General features: G+C 49.1%; 1 protein-coding gene across 1 annotated transcript in view; it reads left to right on the top strand.

Annotated features, from left to right (window-relative positions):
• BMPR1A (bone morphogenetic protein receptor type 1A) overlaps window positions 1–18,386 on the top strand; it is a 55,091-nt gene that overhangs the window by 34,089 nt on the left and 2,616 nt on the right. The window contains exons 4-11 of the mRNA XM_006147755.3: window positions 1,600–1,762; window positions 4,998–5,100; window positions 6,082–6,178; window positions 6,317–6,416; window positions 10,655–10,799; window positions 11,949–12,141; window positions 13,561–13,858; window positions 17,899–18,074. Of these exons, the coding sequence (XP_006147817.1) occupies window positions 1,600–1,762; window positions 4,998–5,100; window positions 6,082–6,178; window positions 6,317–6,416; window positions 10,655–10,799; window positions 11,949–12,141; window positions 13,561–13,858; window positions 17,899–18,074 (1,275 nt within the window). The remainder of the gene's footprint in view (window positions 1–1,599; window positions 1,763–4,997; window positions 5,101–6,081; window positions 6,179–6,316; window positions 6,417–10,654; window positions 10,800–11,948; window positions 12,142–13,560; window positions 13,859–17,898; window positions 18,075–18,386) is intronic.

Genomic DNA, 18,386 nt, shown 5'->3' with positions numbered 1-18,386 from the left:
TCGTGGCCTGCCCAAGGTCCCCTACAAACTGGGCTGGGGTAGACCAGCGCACACCCTAGTCCAGTCTCCGCGTGTCCTGGCAGCAGGTCTCCGTCCTCCTGTCCCCACCTCCCGCACATTTTTCACAGTTGACGTTCTTCTCGTAAATGGCGTCTGAGAGGGTTGACAGAACACTCCACCAGTAGATAGGATGGGAGAGCGGTGGTGCGGGGACAGGTGACACACCTATGTACAAACTTCCATCTTCCTTTAAAGCGTTTTCTCCCTGGTGTGTTTCTATCCAAAAGCGCTCTTGGAGTTGTGAATCCTTTACTCAGTATTCAGCATAAGAAAATGAAGATCTTTGGGCCAGCAGGTGGCGTGGTGGTTCAGGCGCTGGGCTCCCAGATGGCCGACACAGTTGGCGTCTCGTATCCAGCAGCCTGAAATCATGCCGGGCAATGTGCATGGAAGCCCAAAACCCTAAGAGGAGAATGGAAGAGAAGGGATTGCAGTGTGGCCGTCCCCCTGGGGGGTGATTTTCCACTTTTCTTTCTGTCTCTCTCCAGCAAATGCATGCACCCTATGGGGGGGAAATAACCTTAAAAAAATAAAGATTCTTAAAATTAAAGCATTGGAATTGCTAAGTATTTATTAGCAGCACAATCTTTCCCTGGCATCTGTGTGTACATAGATATTATTTTTTCCCCTCCTTTCAGTAGCTTATCTCATCTCATCAATATGGCTGAGCTTGGAATCTAGTCTAATATGTCTTAAACAGCCTTATTTTTTAAAAAAGAATTCTTTTTTAGTTAACTTCATTTCTTTACTTACTTTAATTTGACCAGAGAGGGAGATAGAGAGTCACCAGATCCAGGACTCGAACCACGGTCGGCCATGTGGGAGTCCAGGGTCCTTAACCACCACACCACTTGCCGGCCCCTTGAACAACCTTATTTAGCATTTCTAATGAAACACATGCGCCTCCCCTTACCCATTTGGCTCTACTGTTCATTCCTTTGAGAGCGACTCACGGGGAATGGCCCGCTTATTTCCGCTGACTCGGGAGGAAGGAATTACTGGGACCATTGCTTTGAGTCCTCTTCTGCTTCCAGCCTGGAAGGCCCCGGCTCGGACAGGACAGGGTCTGTCACTCGAGGCCACACAACGCCAGTGGAGAGCCCGGTTCTGCTTCCGAGAGCTAACTGCCACCTTCCAGTAACCCTCTGTTTCTGGCAGCGTGGTCTGGATTCAACAATGACCTTGAGATGAGACTCCAGATAGTATGATGGGTCCCTGTGCGCTCAGTTCCCTTTCCTAAGCATAAGCTGTTCTAGTCCAAAGCAAGATGCTTAGTAACTCCTTTTCCATACAGAGGCACAAATGGCTATTTTTTTTAAAGTGAGTCACAAGTTTTGAACCAAAATGTTAAGGAAGAATTATAATTTGTATTTTTTTTATTGAAACCAAGCTCAGCCTTCCCTGAAGTCTGAGTATCTTGATTAAACACATTAGCTGTGATTGTGATAAGAAAACTTAGAACCTTTTTCTCATTGAAAGTGTGATCAAGCGATTTGCTTTTCAGAAATGACCATTTACAGAATTTGTGTTTGGATGCAGGGCAGAACCTAGACAGCATGCTCCACGGCAGCGGGGGGAAGGCCGACTCTGAGCAGAAGAAGTCTGAGCGTGGGGTCACCTTAGCACCGGAGGACACCTTGCCTTTTTTAAAGTGCTACTGCTCAGGACACTGCCCGGACGACGCTATTAACAACACGTGCATGTGAGTATTTTATGCCGTCCACGGTAAGAGGTAGGGGAGCCGAGTTGCATTTGGTACTATTTTAAGAATTATTAGGGTTGTCTGAGTTTTGTTTTCTTTAAATATTCATGTACTAGCTTTCCGAAGAACAGAAGAGCTTCTTGTTTTATGTATAGGGACATTATTACTGTGGAGTGGCCGATGATTACTTTATTCAAGTTCTGTCACAGCACAGCATCTTAAAAACAAAAGAAGGAATCTGTCATTCACCTAGTATTTTTAGTTTATTCATTGTTTTTTTTCCTAAGCTTTTTTTTTCTTGTAAGTTTTTGCTTCAGGGCATGGGCGTTCACTAGAGCGAGCGAGAAAGTGAGAAATCAGCCCCGGGATGGGGTGGCCCCGCACAGTCCCCTCCCCAGTCCCCTCTCGGGGTTTTGGGCGTGCGTACACCTGGTGTAATTGCCAGGCCAGCAGGTCCAGGGCTCTAGCCGTGCAGTTTCTCATGTGGGACCCGGTGCCTTAACGTCATGCCATCTACTGACCCTGTTCAGTGACGTTCCATCGTAAAGTCATTGATGGTTATTGCAGAAAACTTAAGAGACTACCAAAACTAAACCAAAGCTTTGCCCACAACTGCCTCACTTCTTAACTGGTAGAAATATTTTACAGATACATAGAATGATATTGGGATAATTAATTTTATGTTATTTTCTTACCTAAGAATTCCTCACTTTGATTCCAATTTACATAACTGGTTTACTCTTTAAGTTGTGAACACAGAACTCTTCTTATAAAAGATCATGTAATTCTATTCAATATTCTTTGGGGACATTGAAGAATTGACGTACAAGACCGCCCCCAAAAAGCAGCAGTTTCCGAACAACTCAGTCTCATCAGTGTTTACAGTGAATGCCACATTTCGTACTTTCTACATAATCATGTGCTCTTCGGATGATCCAGACACAGGGCGTGGACTGTGTCCGAGTTGCATTTGGTACTATTTTAAGAATTATTAGGGTTGTCTGAGTTTTGTTTTCTTTAAATATTCATGTACTAGCTTTCCGAAGAACAGAAGAGCTTCTTGTTTTATGTATAGGGACATTATTACTGTGGAGTGGCCGATGATTACTTTATTCAAGTTCTGTCACAGCACAGCATCTTAAAAACAAAAGAAGGAATCTGTCATTCACCTAGTATTTTTAGTTTATTCATTGTTTTTTTTCCTAAGCTTTTTTTTTCTTGTAAGTTTTTGCTTCAGGGCATGGGCGTTCACTAGAGCGAGCGAGAAAGTGAGAAATCAGCCCCGGGATGGGGTGGCCCCGCACAGTCCCCTCCCCAGTCCCCTCTCGGGGTTTTGGGCGTGCGTACACCTGGTGTAATTGTCAGGCCAGCAGGTCCAGGGCTCTAGCCGTGCAGTTTCTCATGTGGGACCCGGTGCCTTAACGTCATGCCATCTACTGACCCTGTTCAGTGACGTTCCATCGTAAAGTCATTGATGGTTATTGCAGAAAACTTAAGAGACTACCAAAACTAAACCAAAGCTTTGCCCACAACTGCCTCACTTCTTAACTGGTAGAAATATTTTACAGATACATAGAATGATATTGGGATAATTAATTTTATGTTATTTTCTTACCTAAGAATTCCTCACTTTGATTCCAATTTACATAACTGGTTTACTCTTTAAGTTGTGAACACAGAACTCTTCTTATAAAAGATCATGTAATTCTATTCAATATTCTTTGGGGACATTGAAGAATTGACGTACAAGACCGCCCCCAAAAAGCAGCAGTTTCCGAACAACTCAGTCTCATCAGTGTTTACAGTGAATGCCACATTTCGTACTTTCTACATAATCATGTGCTCTTCGGATGATCCAGACACAGGGCGTGGACTGTGTGTGTGGCGTGGCCCTGGTGCTGGTCAGCGGGGACACAGCAGGAGGCCGTGTGCATTCCGCACCAGCTCGGACGTGTTATCCTGGCTGTGTCACCACGTCACTTTTCAAAAGCCAGACTCTCGTCTGCAGAGCCGCGTGGCACACTGGTGTCGATGCGTACTGGGGAGTAGGAGCCGCACACGGGCCACGGATAGCAGGGAGACGTGCAGACGGTTCCTCCAGACCCGCTGTTGTCAAGGTGGCTATAGGAGATGATGTTTCAGTACATACCAGTATATTTCTGAAAGCTTATTCCGAGTGCTCCCTGTGTGCCCGTTACAGGAAGTAAGAATCGTCTTTTGTGACCTTGACCAAGTCTGTTCTTCCTAAATATGCTTTTGTCATCGAGTCAGTTGGTGTGTTTCACAGAAAAGTTTGCTTTTATCTGTTAAGTTGTTGGAAAAGTCATGACATATTTTTTCTTTTTCTTTTTGTGGAGAGGTTTTTGCTATAGGGCACGTGCGTTCACCAGACAGAGAGAGACAGAGAGACAGAAAGCGAGAAATCACCCCCCAGGGGGAATGGCCATGCCACAATCCCTTCTCCATTCTCCTCTCGGGATCTTGGGCACACACGCACATGCGCCCAGCGTGAGTTTTAAGCCACCGGGTCCGGGACACGAATCGCGGTCGACTACGTGGGTGTCCAGCGACATAGCCATTACGCTAACTGCTGGTCCCATGACATATTTTTTTCAAAAAACTATTTTGTGTAGGGACCAGCAAATGGTGTAACGGTTACTTCACTGGACTTTCACATAGTCGACCTCTGTTCTAGTCCAGGACCCAGTGGCTTAAAACTCAGGCCAGGCGCGTGTGCATGTGTGCCCCAAATCCCGAGAAGCAAATGGAGGAGCAGGGATTGTGGCATGGCCATTACCCTTGGAGGGCGCTTGACTTCTCGCTCTCTGTCTCTCCGACAAGCACACATGTCCTATAGCAAAAATCTCTCTAAAAAGGAAAATTTTTTGTGTAAAAATGTGTTCAAAACACTATGGTTATTTGTTTGGTCAACTTTATAAGTCAGCTTCCTATGAGCACATGGTTCTGGTTAGAAGAGAAGTTATATGACATGGGACATGTATTTGGAAGGTTTGTTTAACAGAAATCATTTCCACTTGATACAGGACTCATTGGCTGTGCAGATCCTGGTTCATGTACATCTGTCATTGCCCTGAAGCATTCCTAGCTTCGCCAGTAAATCACTCGTGAATGCAGTTCTCACTCAGAGCAGGAGGTCCTGAAGGCCATCAGTGTCTGTGAAACCCAGGCTTCGTCAGGACTCTGGTGTGACGTTGTGTTGTTTTTCCTTCTTCAGAACTAATGGACACTGCTTTGCCATCATAGAAGAGGATGACCAGGGAGAGACCACCTTAGCTTCAGGGTGCATGAAGTACGAAGGATCGGATTTTCAGTGCAAGGTGAGAGCGGGTTGGGAGCCCACGACATGAGATGGGCCCGAGGAGTGTTGCTTCCCTCTGTAGAAACGCTCCTGGTGTGCCTGTTGCTGTGTGTTCGTGGGACCAGACATTTGGGGAAGCTTAGCTCTTAATCCAGGCAATGTGCCTGTGGTAGCTGAAGTTCCAAATCGTTTTACTTTTAAGCACTTTGTAAATTATCCTCAGTTAATGGTTTCAAAAAATGATTTTGTGGCAACCAGCAGTTGGCGTAATGGCTATGTCGCTGGACTCCCATGTAGTCGACCGCGGTTCTCGTCCCAGACCTGGTGGCTTGAAACTCACGCCGGGCGCGTGTGCGTGCGTGCCCAAGATCCCGAGAGGAGAATGGAGGAGAAGGGATTGCGGCGTGACCATCCCCCCTGGGGGGTGATTTCTCGCTTTCTGTCTCTATGTCTCTATCTGTCTGGCGAGCGCACGCGCCCTATAGTGAAAACCTCTCCAAAAACAAAACAAAACAAAACAAAACAAAACAAAACAAAATGGTATTGTCACACTTACTCGCAGAGTGAGGGGGTGTTGCTTGGCGGGCCGAGGCCACCTGGGAGACTCGGGCTCAGGTCCCAGCCCAGCCTGAAAGTCAGCTCTGTGGTCCGCCTGTGGTCCCAGCTACTTGGGGAAAAATGAAGCTAAAGTCTAAGTTTATTTTGAGGCAAAAATATTTAAATCCATTTATAGTTTTTTTTTTTTTCATCATTTCCACTTACTATGAACTTTCTGATGGCCTCCTCATCTATGTTCTCCTTAAAAAAAAAAAAACACTTTTTAGTCTTTACAGCATTATTTTCGCACAAATTTAAATTTTTCAGTTATCTTTTTTACACATAAAATTTGCAGGTGCTTTTCACTCCCTGAATGAGAAATTATATTTTGCAAATACTAAAGCAGTTGCCGTCGATGTAACGAAGCAAGCCACTGCTAACGTCACCATCACTCTTCCCCTAGGATTCGCCGAAAGCCCAGCTCCGCCGGACCATCGAGTGCTGTCGGACCAACCTGTGTAACCAGTACCTGCAGCCCACCCTGCCCCCGGTGGTCATGGGTAGGTGAGCGGGAGGAGCCGGGCCGTACTCCGGGGACACGGTTCCCCTGGATGGCCCAGAGTGTGGGCTGTGGGCTGTGATGTCCTGTGCAGGGTGTGAGGAAGGTGACCTGGCCCTCCCTGTGCTCCTGTTCGCAGACCCCTTTCTCGACGGCAGCGTCCGGTGGCTGGTCGTCCTCATCTCCATGGCTGTCTGCGTGATCGCTATGACCATCTTTTCCAGCTGCTTCTGTTACAAGTAAGAGGGCGTTTGCGTCCACACAGACGGGTCTGTTGGGTATTAGAGAGCAGCGAGTGCTTTTGAAACCAGCAGGCAGGGGGCCGGCAGGGGGCGTGGTGGTTGAGGATGATGGGTTCCCTCACGGCCAGAACTCACGGTTTGTTTTCTTCCTGGACCTGGTGGCTTGCTTTCTCGCTTTCCCTTTCTCCTTCTCTCTGGTCAAATTGACAATAACAATAATAATAACAACAACAAATGGAATTAAATAAATAAATAAATAATAAGTTTGTCTTTTGAGGAACCAGTAGGCAGAAGCCACTGACTGGTATTTACAATTCAGAAATCACTAGTCTGTTCCTCTGGTCGTGTCTCCTTCACTTACCTGGATCACAGTTTTCTCAGGGGGAAGGAGGATTTTACTAATTAATTGATTAATTTCACCAATTAATTAATTTGACGCAATTTTATGTTGTTCGTAAGTCCATGAATACTTAATGATTTCCTCATTTATGGAATAAAGAGCTTTCTTATATCTGAATTTTTTTCTTTGGAGAGATTTTCACTATAGAGTGTGTGCGCTCGCCAGACAGACAGAGAGACATAGAGACAGAAAGCGAGAAATCACCCCCCAGGGGGGATGGTCACGCCGCAATCCCTTCTCCTCCATTCTCCTCTCAGGATCTTGGGCACGCACGCACACGTGCCCGGCGTGAGTTTTAAGCCACCGGGTCTGGGACGCAAACTGCGGTCGACTATGTGGGAGTCCAGCGACATAGCCATTGCGCTAATTGCTGGTTCCCTTATATCTGAATTTTCATGTCCTGTTCTAAGATAAGAAACCAACTGCTTTATAGTTTTTTATAACTTGGGGCTTCAGAATTGTATGTATTTAGGGCTTCAGAAGATAGTTGCCAAAAAAGAAGAGTAGTAGGAGCAGCCCACCTCTGCTAGATGTGGACTTCGCTGACAAGGCGTTATCACACTGTCGTGACGTAGTGAGACCAGTGACAGGCTAGTAAACCCGAGTGCTAGAGAAATTCATTATGCGCCGAAGGTAACATTTTGGGTCACTGAGGAAATGACAGGTGATTCAGTAAATGGAGTTGGTGGGAACAGATAGCTACATGGAAATAAACTTTAGCCAAATCAAACTGTAAATATAAAGTTTAAAAATGGTTCACATACTAGTAAAAAAGGAAGAATTAAAAAACGATCATCTCAGTTTAGAAGACAATTTTCTGAGTCTGAAACAAAACTTGAAAAAAAATACAAAGCAAAATAAGAACTAAAAACTAAGATAACAGAAGATCAGATGAAGAGTATCAATTACAGGAGACAGCAGGTGGCATGGTGGTTAAGGGCTCTGGACTGCGGTTCAATTCCCAGACCTGGTGGCTTGCTTTCTCATCGCCTCCTCCCCCCACTCAGTCCCTCTCTGGTCAAATTAAAAAAAAATAATGAAGTTAAATAAAATAATTCTTTAAGAAAAAAATAGTGTCAGGACCAGCAGATGGCATAATGGTTACGTCGCTGGGCTCCCACATAGTTGGCCACTGTTCAAGTTCCGAACCTGGAGACTTAAAAAACTCACACCAGGCATGTGTGCATGTGTGCCCAAGATCCCAAGAGCAGAATGGAGAAAAAAGAATTGAGGCATGGCCATCTTCCCAAGGGGTTATTTCTCACTTTCTGTCTCTCTGTCTCTCTCTGTCCAGTGAGTGCATGCACCTTAGAGCAAAAATCTCTCTCTCAAAAAAAAAAAGTCAATTACATAAAAATAAGACATCTGTGTTTAGTGGAAATCCACTATAAACGGTCATAAAACAGATTGTAGTGAAGAATATTGGCAGCTCACATACAAAGGGCTGCTTGAATATAAATGGCCTCTGTAAATTCAGGAGAAAAACAGCCTAGGCAGCTTAGTGGGCAAATAGGCAAAAAAAACAATGAACATGTGGTTTTATTTTTACTGCCGGGGGGGCCCGAGTGCTGGGCAGTGAGAAAGCACCCGTCTGGGCGTGGTGACATTATAGTCCTTCCACTGCTTCTTCCCAGCATGCACACAGCGTCCAGTGTGGTTTTCTTCTTTACCTTTTTACTTTACTTTATTTATTTTTTAAAGATTTTTGCTACAGGGGGTCCAGCAGTTAGCGTAATGGCTATGTTGCTGGACTCCCACGTAGTCGACCACGGTTCACGTCCCAGACCCGGTGGCTTAGAACTCACACTGGGCGCGTGTGTGTGCGTGCCCAAGATCCCGAGAGGAGAATGGAGGAGAAGGGATTGCGGCGTGGCCATCCCCCCTGGGGGGTGACTTCTCGTTTTCTGTCTCTCTGTCTCTCTCCTTCTGTCTGGCAAGCGCACAGCCCTATAGCAAAAACTTCTCAAAAAAAAAAAAAAGATTTTTGCCACAGGCATGTGCGCTCACCAGAGAGAGACGGAAAGAGGCCATTCAGAGGGAAAGTGAGAAATCGCCCCCCAGAGGAGCTGGCCACCCCACAGTCCCTTCTCCTGGAATCTGGGGCACGTACATATACGCACCCTGTGTGTGTTTTTTTTTTTTGGGGGGGGGGAGTTTTTGCTATAGGGCGCGTGCGCTTGCCAGACAGAGACAAAGAGACAGAAAGCGAGAAATCACCCCTGAGGGGGGATGGACATGTCGCAGTCCCTTCTCCATTCTCCTCTCAGGATCTTGGGCACACATGCACACGCGCCCGGTGTGAGTCTCAAGCCACCGGGTCCGGGACGCGAACCGCAGTCAACTACGTGGGAGTCCAGCGACATAGCCATTATGCTAACTGCTGGTCCCTTTTGTTTGTTTGTTTGTTTTTTGTACCCTGTGTGATTTTCAAGCACCAGGTCCAGGATTGAGCCACAGTCAATCCTGTGCGGGAGTTTAGCCACCTTAACCGCCCTCACTAGTAATCAAGAAAAAGCACATTCAAAGAAGGCTCTGTTTCCTACCCTCAGGCCCACAGAGGTTGCAAAGCGTAGAGTTTGGACTTTGGGTTGGAATGTGGGGGAGTGGACGTCGTGAGATTGCACTGTGGGTAGGAGTATAAATTGTCCCACGCTGAAGCGCACTTCGATGATACGTGTAAATGAAGGTGTATTTACCTTCTTCAGGAAGCCACACATCTGCACAAGGCGAGATGCCAGTGTCTCTCCTGGCACCGTTTATATTCGTGTAGTTGTGGGAAAATCTGAACTGCAGCTGTCGGTAAATTGTGTCAAATAACGGGTCACGACACACTCAGCAGAGTAAGGACGAGCTGTTTTTTTGCGTGTGTCAACGTAGATAAATGTGTACAGTAGAAGTTTGGTTTTTAAAGCAAGATAGAAAATCTTAATAGAATGTGCACTTTAATACATTTGTACATTGAGCAGTGATAGTATTTATGAATATCGACACGCACAATGAAAGAATAGAGGGAGCAGGAAGGCGGTAACCCCCTTCAGAGAGTGGTTTTCCTTCTGGGTTCAAAGGTGGGACGTGGGGACCAGCAGGTGGCATGGGGATTAAGGCGGCTGACTCCGAAGTTTGAGTCTTGGACCCAGCAACTTAAAAACCATGGTGGGTGCACCTGCATGCATCTAAACATGTGAACATTTATTAAGTGTAAATCATCTAGACACGGGTGCCAATTAAAGTAATGTCTATCTTCCTGTGTGCTTGATATATTTCATCATTAGGAATTTTTAAAAGGGAAGCCTTTAAAAATATCAGAACTAATTAAGGGAACTTTTTTCCTGTAAACTCCTCTTTCCTTTTTTAAAATGGCTGTGTATTTATTCATTTTAATATAAAAGCAGTTATAAATTCCAAAGGAAATACGGGGTCTTTGGGAATGTCATGACGCATTTTTGCATAGAAAATTAGAGGAAAATACGGCACCTTCCCGGCAGCCTGATAATGCGCTCAGCGGGAAGTGATGACCCAGAGCGGTGTGTCCCATCCTTGAGACACGTGAGGACACGAGGTTGCCGTTCTTCTAGCTGGAGCGACGCTTTGTATGCTGCTGGTGTGTTTCTCTCACTCACCAGTGCATCACACCCATCTCATTTTACCATGACCCAGGACTGCCCCGTTGACTCCGTTTCCACCCCGTCTGAGCAGAGGGTGTGACCCTGTGATGGGACCAGCTGGGCGTGGTTCTCTCTAAGGGAGGATGATGGTCCAGATCTTCCAGCGTTTTCTTATCTTGATTTTAATAGTTTCAGGATTATAACACGATCATTTTCTGCCTTTTAAACAGGCATTACTGCAAGACCATCTCGAGCAGACGTCGATACAATCGTGACTTAGAACAGGATGAAGCGTTCATCCCAGTCGGGGAATCCCTGAAAGACCTCATCGACCAGTCGCAGAGTTCTGGCAGTGGGTCCGGCCTGCCTTTGTTGGTGAGTTCAAATTCCACCTAAACGCGAACTACGTGTTGATGTAGCGTGTGTCCGCATGTGCTGAGGGACCACGCAGTGCAGGTGACGGGATAATACGGGACACGTTTTTCTTTTTCATGAAGATGCATATGATACAATAATGATGAAATTAGTTAGAGGTAAGAAAAATAGAACAGGCAAATAAGAGCCCGAAGCCAGGTTAGGAGAGAAGTCCTGGACTTACTGAGGGCCGAGCCTGTGTGATAGCAGCGAGGCCACATGGCCCTGCGGAGCTGCGAGAGTAAGCCAGGTCTGCTCTAGGCGTCCTACCAGCCTGCGGGCGGAGTCCGGCCTGGCGGTCCTTGCATCTCTAAGTTCAGGCTGGCGAGTTGGGGGAAGTTAACTCTCCGAGATGCTGACACGAGAGGGTTTCCTCCCTGCAGGTCATCATAAAGAGGACACTTCCCTCCATACGGTGCCGTGTTGCTGGGGACAGCTCAATAAGGCCATTTTAAAGGGAGTTATAAGTCATTCTAATATGACAATAGATTGATGGGCTAAGAGAACTCCATTTGAACGGACCCTTACAGTAACACTATCTAGATAGGTTTTGAGGCGTTGAAAGTAAACACATTGATTCCTAATTTTAAAATGTAACGAATTAAGTAATTCAGTAATTGAGCTTGACAGGTAGAACTGTCTGCAGTAAAACAGCAGGCAGTGTGAAGATTGACGCAGACAGCCTGAAGAACGGCACAGCGTGACTGCTGCAGCGAGTCAGTGTATCAGGTCGCAGGTGTGAGGTGATGGTCCAGGTATCATCTAAAATATCGAGAAATAAACCCCAGTGCGCAGTCAGGTTGTCGGGCCCGCACTTGCATCACTTTGCTACTGTCTGTTGCCCAGAGCAGTCCGGTGGCTAAAACCTGGCTCTGCGGGGAAGAGAACACCCTCGGCCGGGCGTCCTGGGAGGGAGTGGTTGTGATGCCCTGGCAGCACACTGCTGCATCGGCTGACCTAGTTTGGTTTCCTAATACGTGGTGCACTATTTCATCTTTTTAAAAACACCGTGTAAGCTTTAACTCTGGGGTGGTTGGGTGGACTGTTAGACACCTCCTCAGTCTTAATAGGTTCTTTTTGTTCAAAACTTTTTTACGTTTTTGTGTAAAGGTTCAGCGAACTATTGCCAAACAGATTCAGATGGTCCGGCAAGTTGGTAAAGGCCGATATGGAGAAGTGTGGATGGGTAAATGGCGTGGTGAGAAAGTGGCAGTGAAGGTGTTTTTTACCACGGAAGAAGCGAGCTGGTTTCGAGAAACGGAAATCTACCAGACTGTGCTAATGCGCCATGAGAACATCCTCGGTGGGTAGACAGTGGTCTCACCACGTCCTTTTCTGTCAGGTCGGGGAAGGCAGGTGGCTCGCGAGCGTCCGGGGTCAGCTGTGCGCTCGGCTGCGAGAAGCCCGGCAGAAGCTGGTGGAGGACAGCGCAGGGAAGTGATGCCAGGGCACCGGGCTCGCCCAGGCAGCAGTGGAGCAGTCTCTCATCGGTGGTTAGGCACCTCTCTGGGGTGATTTTAGCTACAGACACCTTTAGCCTTTTGTAAGTTCAGTGACCCGGAGCTTCGTAGACGGGCTGACTCTGTGTTCCTCCCCTCCCCTGGTCACGAGGCTCCCACCGCAGGTGTGACTGGACACGACGGGGCGGGAGCTGACCTGGCTTCCCCGGGCTTTGTTTTCTCAGCCCTCTCCCTGCCTGTTAGTTCAGAGGCTGCGTTGCCAGGCGCGTGGTCGGCACTGAGGTTAGTGGGGCCTGAACACAGTACCATCAGCTGGCTGGCCTAAAACGGGCTCCCTCTGGCAGTGTTGGAGACTGAAAGTTTAGAACCCATGGTGGCAGGGCCACGCCCTCTCTGCAGGCTCTGGAGGAGGTTCCTTCATTGCCTCTTCCTGGCTACTGGTGGGTGCCAGCCGTCTTTGGTGTTTCTCAGCCTGTAGACCACACTCGAGGCAGTGTCTGTCACCACGGGCATTCTCCCCATGTGCCTGTGTCCGCATTTCATCTCGTACAGACACCAGTCATCAGATTAGGCCTAATTGCAGACGACCTCGTAAGTTAGGTAGGCCCACTCTAGCTAGTCACAGACAACCTCGTAAGTTAGGCGCACCCTAGTCACAGACGACCTCGTAAGTTAGGCCCACCCTAGACACAGACGACCTCATTTTAACTTGATTACATCACAGAATGCCCTCTTGCCAGGCAGGGTCTCCTTGACATCGTCCAGGTGGACATGACTTATAGGGACACTTAGACCCAGGGCAGCTCTCCTTGACCTTTTCTTAAGGGCTGACCAGAGTGGAAGGAGAAGGGAGGGAGGGCAGGATTGGACCTGGTCCGCGAGCTGGACCAAGAAGACAGGTGCAGTAGGTACTGAGGGTGGGGAGGTGTCGGCGAGGGGCTGCCTCTGTGGAGTATCAGTGGGTTAGTTACCACTTGTCGCTTTGACATTAAAAGCCTTCGCCAGCAGAGAATCACGTAGATTGACAACAATGCGTGACCTGTCAGTCTGATGATTGTCTAAGTCACTATCCGTTGGCTGTTGGTCGCAGAAGTGCTGTTAAAGTTATGAGTGATAGAAATGAAACGTTTGGTAACATTCAGAGTGTTACATTATTGTTACCTGTACGTGACATCCGAGTCACTCTCAGGGCCCTGAGTGAGCACACGCGACCCCTGCTCGTCATCTCTGATGGTGACCTTTGAACCATGTTCCCTGGGCAGGTTTTATAGCAGCGGACATTAAAGGCACCGGCTCCTGGACGCAGCTGTACCTGATCACGGACTACCACGAGAACGGCTCCCTCTATGACTTCCTCAAGTGTGCCACGCTGGACACCAGGGCCCTGCTCAAGCTGGCCTACTCGGCGGCCTGCGGCCTGTGCCACCTCCACACGGAGATCTACGGCACGCAGGGGAAACCTGCCATTGCCCATCGCGACCTGAAGAGCAAGAACATCCTCATCAAGAGGAACGGCAGCTGCTGCATCGCCGACCTGGGCCTCGCCGTCAAGTTCAACAGGTCAGCGGCTCCGCCCCTCTGGTGGGGTTCCTTTTATCCCAGACAGGCATCTCTGTCTCGTTCCCCTCCCAGCTGGGACTACAGACACACTCCTGGCCGTGCAGACCGGGTCTTCCGTGTTGCACAGCCAACTCCGAGCTCACGGTTCTCCTGCCTGAGTCTCTGGGATTTCAGGCACAGCTGCCACGCCTGCCTTCGGGTACGACCGGGCCGACCCCGGGCCACGTGGTTCCAGGCTGTGCGCAGAGCGTCTTCCACTGTGGCTGTACTGGGACGGCTGTCATCTCCCAGAGACGGTGCCCGCGTGTGTCGGCTGGGATGCTAGGACGTGTACGCGCTCACATGTGATCGTGTCGTGCATAGTTGGGCTTCTTCATTTTTCTCTTTGTGAAACTATCCTACTGTACATCATAATGGAGTTCCTGCTTTGCGGTCTTAGACATCCTTCCACTCTAGCTCATGGAGGTCTTCCTCGTTATCTATAGCAGATGCACACCTCCATTATACAGGTGTTCCGTAACTGATCCTGTGATCTGACCGAGGACAGTGAGGCCGGCTTCGTTTTCTCTCTCTCACTGGACCAGTTGGTGGTGACGTGGTGGTTAAGGCGGCTGGATCCTACATGGCCAACTTGTAGTTCTAGTCTCAGAACTGGGAGCTTGAAAAACATGCCAGGTGCATGTGCGTGCGTGCCTGCACTCTGGAAGGAATGGAGGAGAAGAGATTGCAGCATGGCCATCCACCCTGGGAGTGTTTTCTCACTTTCCCCTCGCTCTCTGTGGCTTTCTAGCAGGTACACGCACCCTATAGCAAAATTACCAAATTAAAAAAGGAAAACGAAGAGATGTGTGTGTGTTACCTCCTGAGCGCTTCTGCAGGATTTATGCAGCCCTTTGTAACGGTGCCCGATGAGGGCTATGAGACAGTTTGTAGGTACGAAGCCGTGGTGCGTACTGCCCCTCCGGGGAGGTCCATCACTTCACACTCTCCTGGCTGGACAGAAGTGTGCCGCCTCTTCATTAGTAGCTGACATTGTCGATATTTTTAAATATTCAAAGTATGAAGTGTTTAGGAATGATAGAAACCATTCTGACGTTGCCGAAGCTCTAGAATGTGGCCGCCCTTTGACATTTCAGAGTTGATTTCAGGGCTGTTCCCATAGCCTACTGGCTAAGGGAGCTGGATCCCACATGGCCAACCACAATTTGAATCCCAGCCCTGGTGGCTTGAAAAGACACACTGTGTGTATACACAGCATGCCTCACATCCCAGCGGGGGCAGTTGGGGGCACGGTGGTTACGGTGTCTGGATCCTACCCGGCTTACTCTGCAGTGTGAGTCCCAGACTGCAGCGTGAAGAATACATTGAGCACCTGTGCATATGTGGCCCAAATCCCAAGAGGTGAACGGAGAAGGGATTGCAGGGTGGCCATCCCCTCTGGAGGGGAAGGGGATTTCTTCCTTTCTCTGTCTGTCTCTCTGTCTTCTCCCCAGTGAGCACATGTGCCCTATAGCAAAAACTTTTTTTGAAAAAGCTCAGTGGAGAGCCAGCAGGTGATTAAGGTGCCGGACTCTCACGAGTTGACTGCAATTTGAGTCCCAGACCTGGCTTGCTTTCTGGTTTTTTTCTTTCTCTCTTTCTCTCTCTCTCTGGTGAGTACACCTGCTCTATAGAAAATTTAAAAATAATAATAAGCAAAATGAAATAAATAAGGTTTTTTTAAAAATCCCAATGGGATAGGGAACCAGCAGTTAGCATAATGGCTATGTCGCTGGATTCCTACGTAGTCAACTGCGGTTCAGGTCCCGGACCCGGTGACTTAGAACTAATGTCGGGCGCGTGTGCGTGCGTGCCCAGGATCCCGAGGGGAAAATGGAGGAGAAGGGATTGCAGCATGACCATCCCCCCTGGGGGGGTGACTTCTCACTTTCTGTCTCTATGTCTCTCTCTGTCTGGCGAGCGCACGTGCCCTATAGCGAAAACGTCTCAAAAAAAAAAAAAAAAATCCCAATGGGGTAGAGAAATGAAGAAGGAGGGATTGTGGTGTGGCCGAGCCCCACAGAGGGGGGTACTTCTCCCTCTCTCTTTCTCTCCATCTCTCTCTGGCAAGTGCATGCACCCTCTGACAGCTAAAAAACAGAACTAATTTCAGGTTGTAAAATAAAAGCGCTAGTCTGTGAAATAGTGGTAAGAAGCACACACACACGTTTTCTTTCCCGACTGTTGGAGTTGACCCTCGGCCTGCGTGTTTGCTGGCGAGCAGTTCCTGTGCCAGCAGACCTGGGGCCTGAGTACCGCGTATCCAGTCTTCAAGTCTGAAATCTGACCGAAAGGCTGAAAAACTAGCCGAAGTCACTATTAGCAATGGTCGTGTGACTGTGTAGACTGTAGGAAGGACAGAACCGAGCTCACTGGACCTGTGAGAAGAGGATGCAGGGCCAGCCCCGTGGCCTGGGGGTAAGGCAGCCGGGTCCCGATCCCACACGGCCAGCTGCAGATGAATCCGGGTGTGTGCGTGTGTGCCCCAAACCCCAGCACGATGAAGAAATGGCGGTGCCTTTTCCCTCCCCTCTCCTTTCTCTGCCTGTCCCTCTCTGGCCAGCACGCGTGCCCTCTGACCAGTTTTTAAAACAAGAGCACGTCGTCCTGTGTCCCCAAGGCCCAGCTTGTCAGGAGCGCTCAGAGCCAGGGATTCCTCTCTCAATTTGTTTTCCTAGTCACTTGCTCTCCCGCGTGGGAACTGCTTTTTCTTAGCTTTGGTATCGTCTTTCTTAGAGAGGTATCAGACGTGCCTCGTGACAAAGCTTGCCCTAGACGGATGAGAGCTGCCGTCCTGTCCGGTTCAGGGTGACTGTTCAGACTGACTGTTCTGCTGCGGACGGCAGTCAGGAGAGCGTGCTCAACCAGCCGTGCCAGGAGCGGTGCACTCCAGGCCCCGCCGGGCGTTTGTCACACACGCAGCGCGGATGCACGGGTGTGCTGACTTCCTCAGCCCGAAAAGGCAGTTCATTTTCCAGCACACCTGGTCCCGAGGATGTACACGTGTGAAGATATGAGGGGACGCAAAACGTCCTTGGACAAATGGAATTAAAGCCCCAATTTATTGTGGTGTAAGAAATTCTGAGATCCATGCAGAGCTTTTTCATAACACATATTTTCCCTCAACTTTTTTTTTTTTTTCCTTTGGGAGAGGTTTTTGGTATAGGGCGCATGCGCTCGCCAGACAGAGAGAGAGACAGAGAGATAGAAAGTGAGAAATCACCCCCCCAGGGGGGTGGCCACGCCGCAATCCCTTCTCCTCCATTCTCCTCTCAGGATCTTGGGCATGCACGCACACGTGCCCGGCATGAGTTTAAGCCACCAGGTCCGGGACTCCAACCACAGTCAACTACATGGGAGTCCAGTGACATAGCCATTACACTAACTGCTGGTCCCTCCCCTCAACCTTTTGAAGACCGTACATAGGTATTCATGTGTGTGCGTGCTTATTTATTGTGTGTGAGAAACTTTCATTAACAATGTAAGATATTTTCTTTGCTCAGCTTTTTGTTTACACGTGATAGAGCATGCTCGCACACCTGAGAGAGGGGAGCACTCCTCACAGGGTCTGCTCACACCTCCTTCCTGCAGTCTCTCAGCTGGAAGGCTCTCAGGCACTCACGCACATGCCTGGTGTGTTTCAGGGTGACTCGGCTGGGTCCAGCTACTCTCTCTCTATTTATTTTTTTAGAGGTTTTTGCTATAGGGCGTATGTCCTCGTCAGAGGGAGAGACAGAGACAGAGACAGCGAGAAATCATCTTCCTGGGTAATGACCGTGGTGTTGCGGTGCGTTTTCCTTCATTTCCTCTTTGGATTTCGGGTACTCATGCACACACGCCCAGCTTGACTTGAACCACAGTCAGCCGCGTGGGAGTCCGGCATCTTAACCACTACGTGACCTGCCGGCCCCGACCCAGCTTCTCTTGAGCGGCACGCCACCACCGTGACCATGCAGACTATGCCCGACTGACCATCTTGGTTCCCCCTCGTCCTGTTGCAGTGACACGAACGAAGTCGATGTGCCCTTGAACAGCAGAGTGGGCACCAAGCGCTACATGGCTCCGGAAGTGCTGGACGAAAGCCTGAATAAAAACCACTTCCAGCCCTACGTCATGGCCGACATCTACAGCTTCGGCCTGGTCATCTGGGAGATGGCTCGTCGGTGCATCACGGGAGGTAGGCGTCTGAGCTGTGGTCCTCATGTTCTCGCTCACCCGTGAGAACTCACAGCTGCAGTGACAGTGTGACGGCGGGCATAGCGGGGTCCCAAGGCCTGTGCCAGGTTCCATGGGCTCCTGGGGGCCCCCATAGGCCTCGGACACAGCTGTCCTCACGGCTGAGAGGCCTCAGTGAGGGGTCAGTCAGCGTCAGCAAGGACACGGCCCCTGGGGTACCGGTCTGGGGAGGCGAAGGGGAACGTGGTCACCCAGAGAAGCCGACCAGAGACGCAGCCGCCGCCGGTTCCCCTGGACATGGGCTCGCCAGCCC

The sequence above is a fragment of the Tupaia chinensis genome, unplaced genomic scaffold, assembly GCF_000334495.1.
Source record: "Tupaia chinensis unplaced genomic scaffold, TupChi_1.0 Scaffold000221_1, whole genome shotgun sequence".
In the NCBI taxonomy this organism is placed as follows: domain Eukaryota; kingdom Metazoa; phylum Chordata; class Mammalia; order Scandentia; family Tupaiidae; genus Tupaia; species Tupaia belangeri.
This window is presented reverse-complemented; position numbering and strand designations above follow the sequence as displayed.